Here is a 19689-nt window from a genome sequence, read left to right as displayed (position 1 = left end):
TGAGGAGTAGTATTAACCGATCGAACCGAACCCCGTCTTACGAACACGGTAGAAGGAACTGACTGGCCGCTGTCCTGCTGCAGGTGAGCTACCAGCTACTGGTGTCGGTGCTGGAGTACCAGACGGCGGTGATGCGTGGGGACTTCGCTACTGCGGACCGCGTGCTGCCCACTGTGCCCCAGTCGCAGCGCACGCGCGTCGCTCACTTCCTCGAGAAGCAGGTGAGGCCCACACAGCTCTTAGTTCCCACTCGTATCCTCGTGTGTGTGTGTGTGTGTGTGTGTGTGTGTGTGTGTGTGTGAGAGAGAGAGAGAGAGAGAGAGAGAGAGAGAGAGAGAGAGAGCAGCGGAAATAAAAGGTTTGTATGATATCATACCAGGTGTACCGGTATGAAATGAGCGTTTTTTTGTGAAAATGAAACACCAGTTTTGAATTGAAAAGTAAAAACATTTTATTCAAAGTACTGACCATTGCTTTTTGACCACCTCTCTGGCAATTTGTGGACACCACGCCAATAGAAATGTTCGTCTTTTGAAGCAGACCGATCAGACACCCAATTTTCGACTTCTCTGTAGGAATATAAGTGTTCCTCAACTGATGCGTGTCCTGTTGGTGAAAACGAATGGTAGTCGGAAGCGGCCGAGTCTGGTGAATACGGCGGGTGGGGTAGCAGCTCCCAGCCGAGTGTTTTGGTCGTATCCTGAACCAGTTTTCCTTGGTGTGCAGGTGCATTGTCGTGTAAAAAAATTACTTTGCAACGTCTTCTGGCCCATTCTGGTCTTTTTTCGATCAATGCATAGTTCAAATTGATCATTTGTTGCCTGTAGCAATTAGTATTCACAATTTCACGAGGTTTTAGAACCTCATGATACACTACACCTTTCTGATCTCACTAATCACAGAGCACTGTGTTCTTGCCGAATCGATCTGGTTTTGCAGTCGATGTTGACGGTTGTCCCCGATTAACCTGTGATTTTTCCCGTCTAGGATTCTTAAAATAAATCCATTTTTCATCACCAGTAACAATTTTTGATGCAAAATTGATTTTCTTTCGTATCTTTGAAGCAAAATTTGACAAATGGTTTCTCGGTTTTCCATCTGTCTTGCATTCAGTTCGTGTGGCACCCATTTTCCACACTTTTGGATCTTTCCCGTAGCTTTTAAACGGTCAGAAATTGTTTGTTGTGCAGCATTTAGCAGTGCTGTCATTTGCTTCTGACTCAAAGTATCATCTTCATCCAATATTGCTCACAATTCGGCGTCTTCGAACTTTTTTGGTGGTCTTCCACATTCTTCATTTCTTACATCAAAATAGTTATTTCTGAACCGTTGAAACCGTCTTTTGCACGTTGCTTCTGATAGAGCACGATCACCATATGCCTCAACAAGCATTCGATGTGACTCTGCAGCACTTTTCTTCAAATGAAAACAAAAAATTAATGCTTTCCGCAAATCGTCACTTTCTGGTACAAAATTCGACATTAACACGATGAAAACATATGATGATGTTGGTTCCGTGACCTGATGTACTTTAAATATCTTTGACAGATGTCATACCAACCAAACAAAAATTGAGGCTCGTTCACAACAAATTTTCCCTATCGACACATTTGTATCTTCACGCTTATTTCATACTGGTACACCTGGTACATATGCCCCAATAAAAATTGTAGGATTTTTTACCCTTTTGACATGATATTAAAAAAAAATCACAAACACATAATTTATAACACACAAACCATTTCACAAATACATAAAATCAGAGACACTCACAAACAACAAACTTATGCCAACAGATGCCAACCCACACTAAGGTGCACGGGCTCAGGTGCCCAGTTATTTGAATGTTGCAACAGTTACATTTTTGGAACTTCCTGCGTGCCGGGCCGATACTCGAACTCGGGACCTTTGCTTTTGAGAAAAAGTGCTCTACTGGCTGAGCTACCCGAGCAGAACTTGTGACCTGTCTTAATAGCTTTGCTTCCTCCAGTATCTCATATCCTACCTTGCACACTTCACAGAAATTCTCCTGTGAAACTTTCAGGACTAGAAGGCTCGGGTAGCTGTATCAGTACAGAATTTGCCCACAAAAGGGGACGGTCCCGAACTCGAGTTTAGGTCCGGCACACAGTTGTAATCTGGCAGAAGGGTTCGCATCGGTGCCCACTCTGTTCCAGAGTGAAGGTTTCATTCTGAAATTACATTTTTGTATGTTATTATTCATACAATTAGAAAGTAGATTTGCAAATGATATGTACAATTCTGTAAGAGCCGAGATACACAGTTTTGCTCTTAAAGATGTATCGACAATAATATGAAAAGGGTAGACGAGTACTCCCCATATAGCGGAGATGTCGAGTTGCAGACAGGCATAACAAAAAGAATACTAAAAATGTAAGTTCGTGGCAGAAGGCCTCCTTCTGAAGTAGACAAGATGACCCCCCCCCCCCCACACACACACACACACACAAACAAACCACTGTCTCTGGCTGATCTGACTTTAGCAGTCGGAGACAAGCCAAATTCCCATATATAAGCCGGATAACAGTGAAAATCCTTCGTAATAATAAATATAATGGTAACCAGACATTCGTTAACAGAAGGACATATCTTGCGATAAGGCATCATGTGATCGAAGGAATAATGTAAGTCAAATTACAACACTACATTTGTAAAGATTTATGGTACTATTTATCCGTATTAACGAAGAAACAAATTCACAGCGAGAGGTTAGTTACTGTTCGTGCTGTTGTCAGGATCTAGCAATCTTTCAGACTGACGTCAGCAATAGGAGGCTAATCGGTATACGCGCGTGGCAAATTGTGACCGTTATTCTGGTGACTCGAATACGTCCGACTGTGAGAGACCGATCCGGGCTCCGAGAAAGCTCGACAGAGACTGACAGAGTGACTCTCGCCGGTTGTTGACAGACATCTGTGATAACTGGACAGAGACTGACCGTATAATACTCTCCGTAGTGTCTGTAGTGTATTTGGTTTTGGTGTTGACTGATTTCGTCAGTTGAGTATTGATGTAATTCTGCTTTTGTTATTCTTTGCCTTGAGAGCAGTGATTGACCAGTCCTTGCTGGAATGAAATGTAGTATAAAAACTTACACTTTCCTTTAATAATAATAATAATAATAATAATAATAATAATATAATAATAATAATAATGACATTTTTCTTGCCAGGGGAAAAATTTTTGTGTCAGAGCACAAAAAGGAAAATATGTTCCTCTTTAAAAGACTGACAGAAAAGTGAGGAACTAACTGCCTAATCCTCATTCCACCTTCCTCGCCAAAAACTTTGGCTCATGAAGATATTCACACTATTTTAACACATAAAATTCTAAATTCTTTTCCCAGTTTATCCCTGTAGTGAAACCTTCACACTCAGCATCTCCCTCTCACTGCCACTGTCTGTATCTGTCTCTTCGCCTCCCATTGATTTACAGTGTATTTCACTGCCACGTCTCTTCTCGCACTTACACTGTCTCCTTTTGTCTTTCCTTCCCACTACCACTGTCTCCACCGCACCTCAGCAGCTCAAAAATTCTGGGATTGTGACTTATTTGTGCCCCTGTACCCAAATGTTTAAAATGTCATTTCCTTTCCTGTTCCTACGTGTTACAATTCACCAGTCTAGGGGGTCCTGACCCCCCTCCCCCTCCACTCCCAAAGCCTATTTGTGGCCTCCACTCATCTATATTTTTCATTTCCACTGTGTCTTCTCTCACTTTTTCTCCCACTGCTGCTATTTCAGTCCATCTCTGCTTCTTGTTTACAGCCACTCTCTCACAGACCACCAATATCTGCTCTCTCTCTCTCTCTCTCTCTCTTTGGTTCCCACTACTATTGTCTTTGTCTCAATTTTTTTTCACTGCCACTTTCTCTCTTCCACCATCACTGTCGCCTCCCCCCCCCCCCCCTCCCTCTCTCTCTCTCTCTCTCTCTCTCTTTCTCTCTCTCTCTCTCTCTGGCACTGTCTCCTCCCTCTTTCTCTCTGACTGACACTGTATCCTCTTTCTTCCACCATCACTGTCTCCCTGTTATGCTCTTTCAGCACAAAAAATTCTGGCGAGAAAGGCAGAAAGAGAATAATTTAAGAGTAGTTGGCTGTGCACTACATAGATATGTACCCAGTAGAAGAGTTCGTAATGGGAGGGTTCCTCCGTGGTATAAATGTCACTTAAAGAGAGAGAGACTACTGCACAATAAGCGTAAAACAAAACATAGGTCTATAGATAGATGCTGAATGAAATGCATTTGGCTGTGAAGATGGCAATGTATGAAGCCTTCAGTGACTACCATAACAGAATAGTGTCAAATGGTCTTTCACAAAACCCAAAGAAATTCTAGCCGTGTGAAAAGGCTGTAGTGGAATCAAAGTTAGTGTCCAGACCCTAGAGAATGAAACAGGAACTGAAACTGAGTAGCAAATGTTCCTGTACAAAGGAAAACCCAGGACTGTTGCCTCAATTTAATCTTTATACCACTGAAAAGATGAGTAAAATCAATATTGGTGTCATTGGTATTGAGAAACAGCTGAAACTGCTAAAATTGAAAAACAGCTTCAGGGTCTGATGGAATCCCTATCAGATTCTATTCTGAATTTGCATCTGAGTTAGCCCCTCTTCTATAATCTATCACAGATCCCTTGAACAAAAAATTGTGCCCAGTAGTTGGAAGAAAGCACAGGTCAGACCCATCTACAAGAAGGGCAGTAGAAGCGATCCACAGAACTACTGTCAAATGTGCTCGACATCAATTTGTTGTAGAATCTTAGAACATATTCTGAGCTCAAATACGATAAGGTATCTCGAACAAAATGACCCCGACTGTGCCAACCAGCATGGATTGCGAAAACAATGATCCTGTGAAACATGACTCGTAGTTTTCTCACGTGACATGCTGAAAGCTTTTGATTGATGCAGTCAGGTAGATGCGGTATTTCTCGATTTCTGAAAAGCATTTGTCTCGGTACCACAACTGTGATTATTGTCAAATGTAGGATCGTATCAGGTATCGAGTGAAATTTGTGACCGGATTGAGGACTTTTTGGTAGGGAGGTCTCCGATGGAGAGACATTGTCAGACGCAGATTAAACGTCAGGTGTTCCCCAGCGAAGTGTGTTGGGATCCTTGCTCTTCATGCTGTATATTAATGACCTTGCAAGTAAAATTAAAAGTAACATCAGACTTCTTGCAGATGATGCAGTCATTGTTAATAAAGTACCGTCTAAAAGAATGCGCATAAATATTCAGTCAGATCTTCATAAGGTTTCAAACTGGCGCAAAGATTGGTAACTTGCTTTAAAAATAATATTGTGCACTTTACAAAATGGAAAAATGTAGTATCGTAAAATTATAATATCAGTGAGTCATTGTTGGAACTGGCCAACTCACACAAATGCCTTGTGCAGCAACCATAATAGAAAAAAACAGTCTTGCTGAATCTTAACATGTGAAGCATTTTGCCTGTTCTAGGCATCATCAGACAATTGGGGAAATTACAAACTGGTATAAGTATACATTGCTATTAAAGGCAATAATAAATGAATAAATTATAAATAATGAAAGGAAGGTGGTACATTTGTGTTTCAGGGGTTGGTAAGGGGTATACATTTCAACTCGTAAAATATTGCACCATAACTGAGCCTACTGATCAAAATTCTTGCTAATCGTAACCGAGGTGTCAAACGTAATTAAAGAGTCCCACGAAACTGGGAAGCAATGTCAGTACTTAATTACACTACTGAAATAATTCTTCTTACTTGTAACTGAGGTGCCAGATGTGATTAAGAGTCTCAAAGAACTGGGAGGTAATATCCACTGTCAATGCTTCATTACATCAGAAGAAATACAAAAATGGAATGACAGTAGGAAAAGAAAGCTACTGAAGAGTGCAAGAGTTACCTAATTTAGGCAAGTGCACATATTCAGTGAGCAGAAAAGTGCAAAATACTCTGATAAGATATATAGGCTAATACACCTTTGGAAAATGACTGGGCAAATTTTTTTAAGTAAAAATATGAAGAAATGAAGCCAGAAGCAATGATAATCTGGAAAAAATAACTGTAAAGGTGATAACTTGCTCGTGAAGAAATCACCCCTCGAACGTAGATATAGTCTGTTTACAGTACTGCGAACGTGCGCTGTCGTGCCGGCAACTAGACTGCCGAGCAAGTGGCGAGGCCCCTCGGAGCCGTAGTGAGAAAAGGCGCGTGAGGTGGCGCGTTAAAACTTAAAACTTGACTGACTGGTGGCTCAGGCTTACATAAAATAATCGATAGGTAATATAGTTGACAGTCGTCGTGTAGAGATACGCAGCATAATATCAAAAAATGTTTGATGTTTCAAAAAGACTTTGTCATTTACTGCATTAATAGATTCGAAAAAGATGCACTCAGAAATTTCAAATTCTTCCAATAAATTCAGTTTCTTTCCCTAGGCAAAAAAATTGCCCTAAATGAAATCTTGTTGCTATCAGCTCCCTGATTTAGAAAACATTAAAAGCCTTTCTGTGGCCAATAAAGGCAAAAAACTGAATTTATTGGAAGAGTCCAAAATTTTTAAGGATATCGTGTTCACATTTCTGAATCTAGTCAGTGACCAAGTCTTTTCGAAACATCAAAATTTTTTGATTCTGTGATACTAATCTTTACATAATGGTTGCCACCGATATTATGCGTCGGTTATTGTATTTACACCTTAGCCGTCAGTAAAGTTTTAGTGTGGCACCTTGTGAGCCTTCTCTCACTGTGGCTCCAGGGAGCCTCGACACTTGCTCGGTAGTCTAGTTGCTGGCATGACAGTGTGTGCCCACGGTATTGTAAACAGACCGTGTTTGTGTTCGCGGGATGGTTTCTCCGTGGATAAGGTATCGTCGTTACAGTTATTTTTCTCCTATAGCATTGCTACTGGCTTCGTTGCTTCATATTTTTACCCAAAAATTTTTAGCTGTTTCTTTATTCTTATTAGTGCCCAGTCATTTGCCAAAGGTGTATTAACCTAGGCATTTTGTGGGTGTATTTTGCACTCACTGCATATGCCTATTTGCATAAATTAGGTACCCCTTGCACACTTTAGTAGCTTTCTTTTTCCTGCTGTCATTACCTTTTGTTGTGTTTATTGTAGGTAATTTAATGAAGCGTCGACAGTGGCTATCTGGCTGTTACCTCCCTGTTCTGTGGGAGTCTCAATTACATTTGACGCCTCGGTTACAATTAGCAAGAATTTTTGCCAGTAAGCTCAGTTGTGGAGTTGAAATTTATACCCCTCACCACCCCCTGAAACACAAATGTGGCCCTGTGCCCCATAGTCCAATCAGTGTATGTCTTCCTCATGTTTTTTTGCAATTTATTCGTCCATTATTGTCTTTAATAGCAATTTATACTGATACCAGTTTGTAATTTCCCATGTTGTCTGATGATGCCTAGAACAGGCAAAACGCTTCACATGCGAAGATTAAATAAACTTACCTTGTGCAGCCGAGACTGTTTATTCTGTTCTAAGGGGTGTAACACTGTGTAGGGATACGAAATGGAATGATCGCGTAGACTCGGTCGGGGGTGAAGCAGCTGGTAGACTTCAGTTTATTGCTTTTCTCGTTTATTGTTGAATACTGGGGAAATGCAGTCAGTCTACAAAGTTGATTGCTTACAAATCACTTGCACCACTGGTTCTAGGATATTACTCAAGTGTGTGGAACCTGTACCAAATAGTACTAACAGTGGACATCGAACGTACACGGAGAAGGGGAGCACGAATGATCACAGATTTGTTTCTCTGTGGGTGAATGTCACAGAGATTTTGAAGAACTGAAGTGGAAGAGTCTCGAAGATAGATATAAACTATCCCGAGAAAGTGTTTTAACTGAGTTTCGAGAACCGGCTTTAAATGACGACTGTAGGAATATACTGCAGCCTCCTACGTATCACTCGAACGGGGATCGTGAGAATAAGATCAGAATAATTACCGCACGCACAGAGGCATTCGGGCAATCATTTGTCCCGCACTCCGTACGTGAACGGAATGGGAAGAAACTGATAACCGGTACAGTAAGCATTACCTCCTGCCGTGCATCTTACGGTGGTTTGCAGAGAGTAGCCGGTTGCTGTTATTATTTACTGCAGGAATTAACCTGTATTCTCAAATATTTTGTGCTGGATTTTACATTCCGAGAGCCGAATTACTACGTATTTTACTAGTGCCGTGCAGCACTATAAGTGAGTAACGACCTACAGTAATCGGCGGCTACGGAAAATTTGTAAAAATTGGGGAAAAAGTATTATTACGCAGTGCGAAGTACGGCAAACTGCAGCAGGCCGATCCGACCGCAGGGCTTCAAGCGGCAGGCGCTGGCGGTGTCGACGGACCCGGAGCACCGCTTCGAGCTGGCGCTGCAGCTGGGCGAGCTGGAGACGGCGCTGGCGCTGGCACGGGAGGCGTCGTCGCGCCACAAGTGGCGGCAGCTGGCCGACCTGGCGACGGCGCGCGGCCGCCTGCGCCTCACCGAGGAGTGCCTGCACCGCGCCGGCGACCTGGGCGGCCTCCTGCTGCTCGCCACGTCCCTCGGTGAGTCGCAGTGGAGTCGGAAGAATCGAGCTGCTGTTGTGAAACTTGTTTGTGGTGTCGGTTTGATGTACTCGGGGAGACAAAAAAGCAGTGGGCTTAGCCCTTTGTCATCTACACCAAAACTGAGTTAATTGTGCTGTATCTCTACCTGCCATTCTAATATAGTGAACTGGTGTCTGTGGGAATAGTAGTAGAAGTCACTTCACTGTATCTACATCTATATACTCCCTTTCTCAGAAAAGTTCCCGGATAGGTCCCCGCCCCCCTCCGAGTTTGCATTACTAAAAAGGAACAAATATTTTTGTGTTATCTGGTATGTGCGAGTCCTCGAAATGATGTCGGCCACGTTTTCACGCAAACTCACGAGGTGGCAGGTGAAATATGCTCACTATTTTTATTTGCTCGAATTTAGCATATTTTGTGACAGTACTCACTTTTCCGTTAAATGTTTACGAGATGATATTTGTCTTTTTGTGTTGGCTTCAGTCGTCTAGTGAAAGTATGATTCCACAATGCTGTTTCGTCGGCTGCAGATATCACTTGGTTCAATGCATTTGCCTCATTTTTGGTACTTCGAATACCATTTCTTCGAATGTGGTTCCTTCTTGATGTTTATATTTAAAAAAAAGTAGTAACATAATTCATTTTTCCTGTTCACTTGTAAATTATTGTAACAGCGACCTGCACATTATTCCACTGTCACACACACCGAGAGTTCACTGCCGACCGACTACGGTCAGAGACGACTCCGGCGTCGAAGACATTTTACACGACACGTGAGCTTCCACTTGTAACCGGTCTCTTTGATATTCTTCGTCACATCTACTGATATTAATCGATATGCTGCCACTCTCAAACATATAAGCAAATTAGCATAAAATAAGGCAAATTACAATTCACAATAAAAATATTCTGACAAAAATATAAGAAAACATTTACAACTTCCCTCATTAGATTTGGTATCGACAAATGTGGTAGAAAATAACACATCTCCCAGATCCGTTACACAGGGCAGTGCTTAGCAACGCACCGTGTGGATTCTGGGCGCATCAGTTACGGTGACTCACGCGATGCCGAATGTGAGTAAAGAGTGAACATCGAGGTCTGCGTCGAGCTCGGAAAACCCGTAGTGAAACACAGACGGTGATAAAGCGAGTGTACGCGGAAGGCATTTTTTTCGAGGGGCACAGAAGGTTTCGTAAAGGCAGAGATTCGGTGAAAGACGATCCCGGAGACGGACGCCCGTCTACAGTGCGTACCGATGCAGATGTGGAGCACGTAAGGCAGTTATTCAGAGTAAACCGTCACGTAACGGTGTGTGTGCAATATCGGAACTTTATTTGAATCGTGATGTGTGTCCTAAGAGGAAAGATGAAGAATTTCTGCTGAACTACTGGATAAATCCAGACGTGATCCCACATTTCTGTCGGAGATTATTGCTGGGGATGAAAGTTGGTGCTACCAGCATGACCCCTCACACAAAGCATCAAAGTGCCGAATAGTGGAGTCCTGGGTCAATTGCCTCAGAAAAAGTCGAATGACGATCTTCGAGAACAGTGACAGTGTCGATTGCATTCTTCGATAGTAAAGGATTAGCTCACTGTGAGACTGTGCCTCCGGGTCAGATGGTGAAGCAAAGTCTTTATATCGAAGTCTTGAAACGCTTGCGAAAAGCGGTTTGACGTCACCACTGTGATTTGTGGCATTCTCTGAATTGGTTTTTACTCTGTGAAAGTGTAAGACACCGTATTGCTTTACCGGTCACCTAGTATCTGCCCAGGCATTCTGTTATTGCCATCTTAAATCCACCGTATTCACCTGTTCTCTCACTTTGCAATTTTTTCTTGTTTCCACAAGTGAAAAGGTGGCTGGAAGGTGAAAGGAAAGCTTCATTGAGATATCACAGATATCCAAAGGACTATGACAAATGAACTTGAAGCATTCAGTTGAAAATTTTCCTGCTCGCTTCCAAGATCTCTAGAAACACAGGTGACTGTGTGTAGTTAGTCGAAGGTACCACTTCGATAGGAACTAGGATTATTACTAGGTAAATGCAGTTTTCTATTTTTAAAAATACCTGTCCTGGAAATTTGCTGACAAAGGTGGTCATATGATGAGTGGCAGAGAGTACCTTGTACTGCGACTAGTGATATTCTTTTCCTCTTCTGCTGGCAAATAGAGCGAGGGGAAAAATGACTGTATATATGCCTCCGCACGAGCCCAGATGTCTATAAATTTTCTCAGTAGTGTTTCGTGTAAAGAATGTTGTCTTCCCTCCAGGGATTGCCATTTGAGTTCACAAAGCATCTCCATAATACTCGTGTATTGATTGAACATACAGTTAACCAATCGAGCAGCCTGCCTCCTAATTACTCGTATGTCTGCCTTGAATCCAATCTGGTGAGCATCCCAGACAGTCGAGCTGTATTCGAGAATTGGGTGCACGTGTGTTCTCTGTGCAATTTCCTTTACAAATAAACCATACTTTCCTAAAATTTTCCCAGACATCCATTCACCTTTCCTTCTACCACCTTTTAGTTCTTTTGGCTGGTCATTAAACTTAACACGAGTTTAATCTGCCTCCTGTTCAAGCTTAGGATTACAGGACTTCTCTTTAATCCTCAAGCAGGCACACCTATGTATAAAACACGTCAACCACAAATACAGTGGTTTTTGCACCGTTCTATTGTTCTAATTTGTGAGCCCATATCTATTTCTTTATTATTGCTACAGCTAACATCGTGACTAATTATGTTGGCATCCATCCGAGAAAGTAGCATTACCGTAAACAGGGTGTATACGACCCGGGACAACCGGGAAATCCGGGAAAAACCCGGGAATTCTTCGGAATTCCGGGAATTTTTCATTGTTTTAGCTTTCAGTTAAATTTTTTAAATTTTGGCTGCAGAATTGATTCTCTAGCAAAGAATGTTATTGTATCCTGCTACTGGAGAATGATACTTCAGCAATAAAATATAAATGAGAGGGAAAAAAATAAAACTTTAGTGACAAAGGAAATGTGCAATTTACAACAACAAAAAACTGTGCACGCACAAGCGTTTGCAAATAGCAAAAATATGTCAAAGGCCGTAGGGTGCAGACTGTAATTCTTCGTAACGATAAACTGCTTGCTATGAGCATGACGTCACAACTGTTCACATTAGGTTCGTTTGACCAATTGCCAGCGGTCTGTTGCGCATGCGCATTTGGCTCGCCTATAAGCAGTACCTTCTCCCGTTTCCCGCTACTTGAAGTTTGGCTGTTAGCTGTGTCGGTAGCAGTAGCAAGCGGCCAGGTGCGAACGAGAAAAATTTTTCTCGCGCGCCCTAGCTGCCAGATTCGCGCTTGCACAGAGTTGTCCGAGTTTTAGTGGGGAGGGGGTTAACCTCCACGTGACGCGTGTTTACGTTAAGTGATTTCGCTGCTTCTCTTCGTGTACAGCTCCCAAGTTAAATGAAAACAAAACGGATTTCTGTGGCCGGGGAGCTATCAAGTGAATTAAAATACATTCACATAATTATGGAGGGCAAAAATATATTATTGCAAGTTTGCTAAAGAAATTTGGCTTTATTAATCTTTCCGCTGAGGCAATCATTTTATTTGAAACGAAGTGTTTCATTCTACAGTATTAGCTACTTCCAACTTTTCGCTGAATTTCAAGTGCACGTTATCATCTTCTGCCATATATGGCATTATGCCATAATAAAGAACCAAAAATGAGATTGTAGAGTACTGGTACTCCAAGAAAATTTACATCCCAAAAACCACACTGAAAAGCTTAATATCAGATGGGACATACTTCACTGTGAATGTGGAAAAAGCCAATTCGCACTTCAAGCCGAATTATGCATTTTAGTATGGTTTACGAAATTCCGATGCTCTTTGGAGTACCCTCTGATGCCCTGTTTCTTTTATGGTGTGATGTAAGCTCTTTTAGTGCTTTATACACACGAACATACGGGCTTCCTACACCACTGCAGTTGCACACGCACAATTATGCCTGTTTTCTGGTGCTCTCTGGCAACTGGTAAATCGAACCTATTTCTAACAGTCTTCGGATAGTATTGCGAACGGTGGTTAGAAAAGCGTTACTTTCAAAGTAAATTACTTTTTACGCAAGATGAATTATGTTACGTGTGAGAAAGTGGGATGGATATCTAAATCACAGAGCGTTCGAAACTGAACAGTTTGAGGACCAGCCACTTAAAAGAATTTCGAGCCAATACATTTATGTCATAATATTAAATGTAATGGCACATTTGTGTGATGTATCCAAGTATAACACATGCAAAAAAGATCAATATTACATGTGAAAGCTAAGCTTCTGTTGTAGCGTGTTAATCTTAGAGACTAATATTATATGTGAAACCTTAGCTTTTATTGTAGATATACGGTACTGTGTACATTAATGTAAACCGTTAACTTTTCCTCTTGCGTGTTCGCGCTATTTAACCAGTGATGTTGCTATTGGCTGACTATAACACGTGTCCTATGCTCTGAATAGCTGCTGTCATCGGCTGACGAGATCTCATGGCTTGAGATATGACTCGCTTACAAAAGGACATTGCAACCTCGGTTTCAACGCTCCGCAAACTAACGTGCTGTGTTTGGTGCAATTCGAATTTATACTTTCGTAATACGAAAATATGCGACGTATATGTTGCTGCAAATCAAAGGTCTTTCCAACACTTCTCTCCCTTTTTTTTGGGAGGGGGGGGGGGGGGTTCTACGCGATTGTATAAAAGTTAACCATTCAAAGAATTGATAAGTTTTACAGTTCCGAGGGAAAATCTACAGAAAATGTACTGTCACTCCTCCACCCCCCCCACCCCCACCCCCCATCACTCTACTGACTGGTTTGATGCGGCCCGCCACGAATTCCTTTCCTGTGCTAACCTCTTCATCTCAGAGTAGCACTTGCAACCTACGTCCTCAATTATTTGCTTGACGTATACCAATCTCTGTCTTCCTCTACAGTTTTTGCCCTCTACAGCTCCCTCTAGTACCATGGAAGTCATTCCCTCATGTCTTAGCAGATGTCCTATCATCCTGTCCCTTCTCCTTATCAGTGTTTTCCACATATTCCTTTCCTCTCCGATTCTGCGTAGAACCTCCTCATCCCTTACCTTATCAGTCCACGTAATTTTCAACATTCATCTATAGCACCACATCTCAAATGCTTCGATTCTCTTTTGTTCCGGTTTTCCCACAGTCCATGTTTCACTACCATACAATGCTGTACTCCAGACGTACATCCTCAGAAATTTCTTCCTCGAATTAAGGCCTGTATTTGATATTAGTAGACTTCTCTTGGCCAGAAATGCCTTTTTTGCCATAGCGAGTCTGCTTTTGATGTCCTCCTTGCTCCGTCCGTCATTGGTTATTTTACTGCCTAGGTAGCAGAATTCCTTAACTTCATTGACTTCGTGACCATCAATCCTGATGTTAAATTTCTCGCTGTTCTCATTTCTACTACTTCTCATTACCTTCGTCTTTATCCGATTTACTCTCAAACCATACTGTGTACTCATTAGACTGTTCATTCCGTTCATCAGATCATTTAATTCTTCTTCACTTTCACTCAGGATAGCAATGTCATCAGCGAATCGTATCATTGATATCCTTTCACCTTGTATTTTAATGAACCTTTCTTTTATTTCCATCATTGCTTCCTCGATGTACAGATTGAAGAGTAGAGGCGAATGGCTACAGCCTTGTCTTACACCCTTCTTAATATGAGCACTTCGTTCTTGATCGTCCACTCTTATTATTCCCTCTTGGTTGTTGTACATATTGTATATGACCCGTCTCTCCCTATAGCTTACCCCTACTTTTTCAGAATCTCGAACAGCTTGCACCATTTTATATTGTCAAATGCTTTTTCCAGGTCGACAAATCCTATGAAAGTGTCTTGATTTTTCTTTAGCCTTGCTTCCATTATTAGCCGTAACGTCAGAATTGCCTCTCCCATCCCTTTACTTTTCCTAAAGCCAAACTGATCGTCACCTAGCGCATTCTCAATTTTCCATTCTTCTGTATATTATTCTTGTAAGCAGCTTCGATGAGCTGTTAAGCTGATTGTGCGATAATTCTCGCACTTGTCAGCTCTTGCCGTCTTTGGAATTGTGTGGATGATGCTTTTCCGAAAGTCAGAGGGTATGTCGCCAGACTCATATTCTACACACCAACGTGAATAGTCGTTTTGTTGCCACTTCCCCCAATGATTTCAGAAATTCTGATGGAATGTTATCTATCCCTTCTGCCTTATTTGACCGTAAGTCCTCCAAAGCTCTTTTAAATTCCGATTCTAATACTGGATCCCCTATCTCTTCTAAATCGACTCCTGTTTCTTCTTCTATCACATCAGACAAATCTTCACCCTCATAGAGGCTTTCAATGTATTCTTTCCACCTATCTTCTCTCTCCTCTGCATTTAACAGAGGAATTCCCGTTGCACTCTTAATGTTACCACCGTTGCTTTTAATGTCATCAAAGGTTGTTTTGACTTTCCTGTATGCTGAGTCTGTCCTTCCGACAATCATATCTTTTTCGATGTCTTCACATTTTTCCTGCAGCCATTTCGTCTTAGCTTCCCTGCACTTCTTATTTATTTCATTCCTCAGCGACTTGTATTTCTGTATTCCTGATTTTCCCGGAACATGTTTGTACTTCCTCCTTTCATCAATCAACTGAAGTATTTCTTCTGTTACCCTCGGTTTCTTCGCAGCTACCGTCTTTGTACCTATGTTTTCATTCCCAACTTCTGTAATGGCCCTTTTTAGAGATGTCCATTCCTCTTCAACTGTACTGCCTACTGCGCTATTCCTTATTGCTGTATCTATAGCGTTAGAGAACTTAAAATGTATCTCATCATTCGTTAGTACTTCCGTATCCCACTTCTTTGCGTATTGATTCTTCCTGACTAATGTCTTGAACTTCAGCCTACTCTTCATCACTACTATATCGTGATCTGATTCTATATCTGCTCCTGGGTACGCCTTACAATCCAGTATCTGATTTCGGAATCTCTGTCTGACCACGATGTAATCTAATTGAAATCTTCCCGTATCTCCCGGCCTTTACCAAGTATACCTCCTCCTCTTGTGATTCTTGAACAGGGTATTCGCTATTACTAGCTGAAACTTGTTACAGAACTCAATTAGTCTTTCTCCTCTTTCATTCCTTGTCCCAAGCCCATATTCTCCTGTAACCTTTTCTTCAACTCCTTCCCCTACAACTGCATTCCAGTCGCCCACGACTATTAGATTTTCGTCCCCCTTTACATACTGCATTACCCTTTCAATATCCTTATACACTTTCTCTATCTGTTCATCTTCAGCTTGCAACGTCGGCACGTATACCTGAACTATCGTTGCCAGTGTTGGTCTGCTGTCACTTAGCACAGAAAAAGTGTATTTTTGCCCGGGAAAAAGCGTATATTTTAAACTGAATATCCGGGAGAAATCAGGGAATAATCTGGGAATTTTTTTTCCTTGTCCCCGTATACACCCTGGTAAAATAGTGGGCTAGGTGAGAAAAAAAGTTTAAGTTCTGTGCAAAAAAAATGACCCAGATTACAAGCTAGCAGCACAATCTGAATGAGGCAGTTGTCTAAGAGATAATTAGCAACCGAATAAGCGGCCGGCTGGGCCGTGATCCAACTGCGCTATTTAATACTTCGAGCAGGTCATTACTGTGAGGTAACACCTGTCTGTGGCAACAGAGTGATGTACCCGATTATATGATGAGGCTTTTTCCCCAGATTTGTCATTCGAAAAATGCAGGGTCATCTTATATTTCCAGACTAACTATTGCTGCTGAGGTCTACGTTTTTACATTGTTTATAATAGAGGGAAACATTCCACGTGGGAAAAATATATTTAAAAAGAAAGATGATGAGACTTACCAAACAGAAGCGCTGGCAGGTCGACCTGCCAGCGCTTCTGTTTGGTAAGTCTCATCATCTGCTGGCAGATCGACCTGCCAGCGCTTCTGTTTGGTAAGTCTCATCATCTTTCTTTTTAAATATATTTTTACATTGTTTAATAGATTAAAATAGGGGTAGTCATACAGTTTACAGATGAAACTTTGGCTATTGAGGTTTCATACATTTTTTAAGGATTCTGAGGGATAGGGCTTAGCAAACTATATTTTAGTTTGAATAGGCACGAGGTTTCCCGATACACCGAAGCATTCGGTACGGTATCGACCTCGCTTGAATGACCACCTGACGTCGAACTCGTGGCACTGGTGTAACGGATACACGAGAACTAGCTGCTATGTCGATCTAGTGCTCTGCTTAAAAAATTGACAATTTTGTGACACGCAGGAGGAAATAGCATTAAATTCTATCAGCTTACAAACTTCTGTTGTGTTTTAGTGTGTTTGAAGTAAAAGTTCTGTTACTTGTATGGCTACTGTATATAAACATTTATGCTGCTCTTTAAGTAAAGGTAATATTTTTAAAAAACCATCACATGATTTTGAACCCAAGTCAGTATTTTAGTTGGTTATGAAAGACTAATGATTTAGGAAGTGGGCTGCAAATTTGAAATTTGGTTGCTATTAACGTGTTAAAATACCACACACACACACACACACACACACACACACACACACATTACCAGCTTTAGAACAAGATGGTGACATTCAGATGAAATGAGAAAGCTAATGTATCCATAAATAAATGGGTAAAAATTAAACAAATCACATTAAACTGCCTTAAGTTGTAACTGTAAGAATACTTCCCGGGTTATCAGCCGAGTGGCGGCGGCGGCCTGTCGCAACGTTTTGATGAGTTTCGTTCCCATCATCTTCTGGCGAAGTGAAGATAAAAAAATCTTCACCAGAAGATGATGGGTATGAAACTCATCGAAACGCTGCGACGAGGTGACGCCACCACTCGGCTGATAAACTGAGACTAAGTCATCAGTGGAATACGCCGAGAAAGACTGCAATCGCATATACCGTAAGAATGAATTATAAGGGAAAGACCTGTTGTGGAGACAGTAGCAACAGACATCACTAGTTTGCAGGACGAGTGAAAGTTAGGGAATTGGACTGAATCGTGATTGCGATCTTTTATTTACGTGTTAGTTGCTGTTGTTACACACGACCTGCACTCTAGAAGATATTGCCGACTGCGTTCCATTGTTGCTTAAGGGGGTTAGGACGTCAAACGGGCCGACTTGGAGCACGAGAGGCACCATAGGACATTTTACTTTCTACTGTCAATACTTTTACAAATAAATTCATAAAACTTTGTTAGCATTACCAGGAAGGATTCAGGATTCACACTCATAGAAGTGGAAGTGCAAAAACTTAACAAAATAATTTTTTTTAGATATGAAATTTCATCATTTTTTCACTTACTGTTGGCTGCGTTTGTTGCTATAGGTACATTTTTCTTCACAAGTAAGAGAGATTCTTTAATGAATTTTGCACAGCATACAAACCATACTTACAGGTGTATGAAACTCTAGAATTTTCCAAATCTATTAAAAACTGTGGTAAAATTGAGATAATTAACTACAATTTTTTTTTTTTTTTCTAAACATAAAGTTTAAAACGTAACAGCTCATTCATTTTTTCATAAATTAAATAGATTCTAGAGTTTCAGACGCCTGTGAGTATGGTTTGTAAGCTGTGCAAAATTCATTGAACAGTCTCTCTTACTTACCAAGAAAAGTGTACCTATAGCAACAAATGCAGCCAATAGTAAGTGAAAAAATGATGAAATTTCATATTTAAAAAATATTATTTTGTTATGTTTTTGAACTTCCGCTGCTACGAGTGTGAATCCTGAATCCTTCCTGGTCATGCTGACAAAGTTTTATGAATTTACTTGTAAAAGTATAGACAGTGGAAATTAAAATGTCCTGTGGTGCCTCTCCTGCTCCAAGTCAGCCCGTTTGACATCCTAAACCCCCCCCCCCCCCCTCCCCCCTCTTAAGCACAGCACATGAACGGTGACACCAGTTTTGCTGAGAACTGTGATGGTGGAGAGGAGAGTGGTACTTTGGCTGTTGATGGACATCTACCCTCTTTAAACTGTAGTTTTTACGAATGTTTGTTCTCATGATCGAATCAACATTAAAATTGGAGAAATACTCAACAACAGCATATATTTCTGCAGGAGGTGCGAAAAGTCTGGATTGTACTTGTGTCTCTCGTACAGCAGTTCCATCAACATGGAAATGATATGGGGTATGTTAGCTGCTAGTTTTTAACGGCCAATGAGAGACTGGTGGGCAGACAATATGTTTGGAACCAGAAGACATTGTAATGTTCTCATTTCAGCATAGAAGTGAAACCCACTAAGTGTGCAGAAAAAAAAGGCTGCATATTCGATAGAATCAGCCATTATTTGTGACAAGGAAGATACAGATTTCACACCTGTCCTGTTAGGATGATGGTGGTGATAATGATTAAAAATAGATACCACAGACAACAAGAGTTTTTAGCAAACAGAACACAGCATGTTGTTCTCAATGGAGAGATGTCTACAGACATTAAAGTAACCTCTGGCGTGCCACAGGGGAGTGTTATGGGACCATTGCTTTTCACAAAAAAAAAAAAAAAAAAAAAATTATATATATATATATATATATATATATATATATATATATATATATATATATATATATATATATATATATATATATATATATATATATATATATATATATATATATATAAGAGTTTGCCTTTACAAATGTCTGCTTGTGTCTGTGTATATGCGGATGGATATGTGTGTGTGTGCGAGTGTATACCTGTCCTTTTTTCCCCCTAAGGTAAGTCTTTCCGCTCCCGGGATTGGAATGACTCCTTACCCTCTCCCTTAAAACCCAAATCCTTTTGTCTTTCCCTCTCCTTCCCTCTTTCCTGACGAGGCAACCGTTGGTTGCGAAAGCTAGAATTTTGTGCACTTGGTGCAGGGAGTGGCAACTGACGCTTAACATAGACAAATGTAATGTATTGCGAATACATAGAAAGAAGGATCCTTTATTGTACGATTACATGATAGCGGAACAAACACTGGAAGCAGTTACTTCCGTAAAATATCTGGGAGTATGCGTGTGGAACGATTTGAAGTGGAATGATCATATAAAA

General features: G+C 41.1%; 2 protein-coding genes across 3 annotated transcripts in view; both read left to right on the top strand.

The window, feature by feature from the left end:
* The window catches only part of LOC126108506 (uncharacterized), a 369053-nt gene that overhangs the window by 288086 nt on the left and 61278 nt on the right, over positions 1-19689 (top strand). The gene's annotated exons all lie outside the window — the stretch shown is intronic.
* Positions 1-19689, top strand: part of LOC126108505 (coatomer subunit beta') — a 174399-nt gene that overhangs the window by 106086 nt on the left and 48624 nt on the right. For both annotated transcript variants that reach the window (XM_049913771.1, XM_049913772.1), the window contains exons 11-12: positions 84-221; positions 8343-8577. In XM_049913771.1, the coding sequence (XP_049769728.1) occupies positions 84-221; positions 8343-8577 (373 nt within the window). The remainder of the gene's footprint in view (positions 1-83; positions 222-8342; positions 8578-19689) is intronic.

The sequence above is a fragment of the Schistocerca cancellata genome, chromosome 11, assembly GCF_023864275.1.
Source record: "Schistocerca cancellata isolate TAMUIC-IGC-003103 chromosome 11, iqSchCanc2.1, whole genome shotgun sequence".
Classification (NCBI taxonomy): Eukaryota; Metazoa; Arthropoda; class Insecta; order Orthoptera; family Acrididae; genus Schistocerca; species Schistocerca cancellata.
This window is presented reverse-complemented; position numbering and strand designations above follow the sequence as displayed.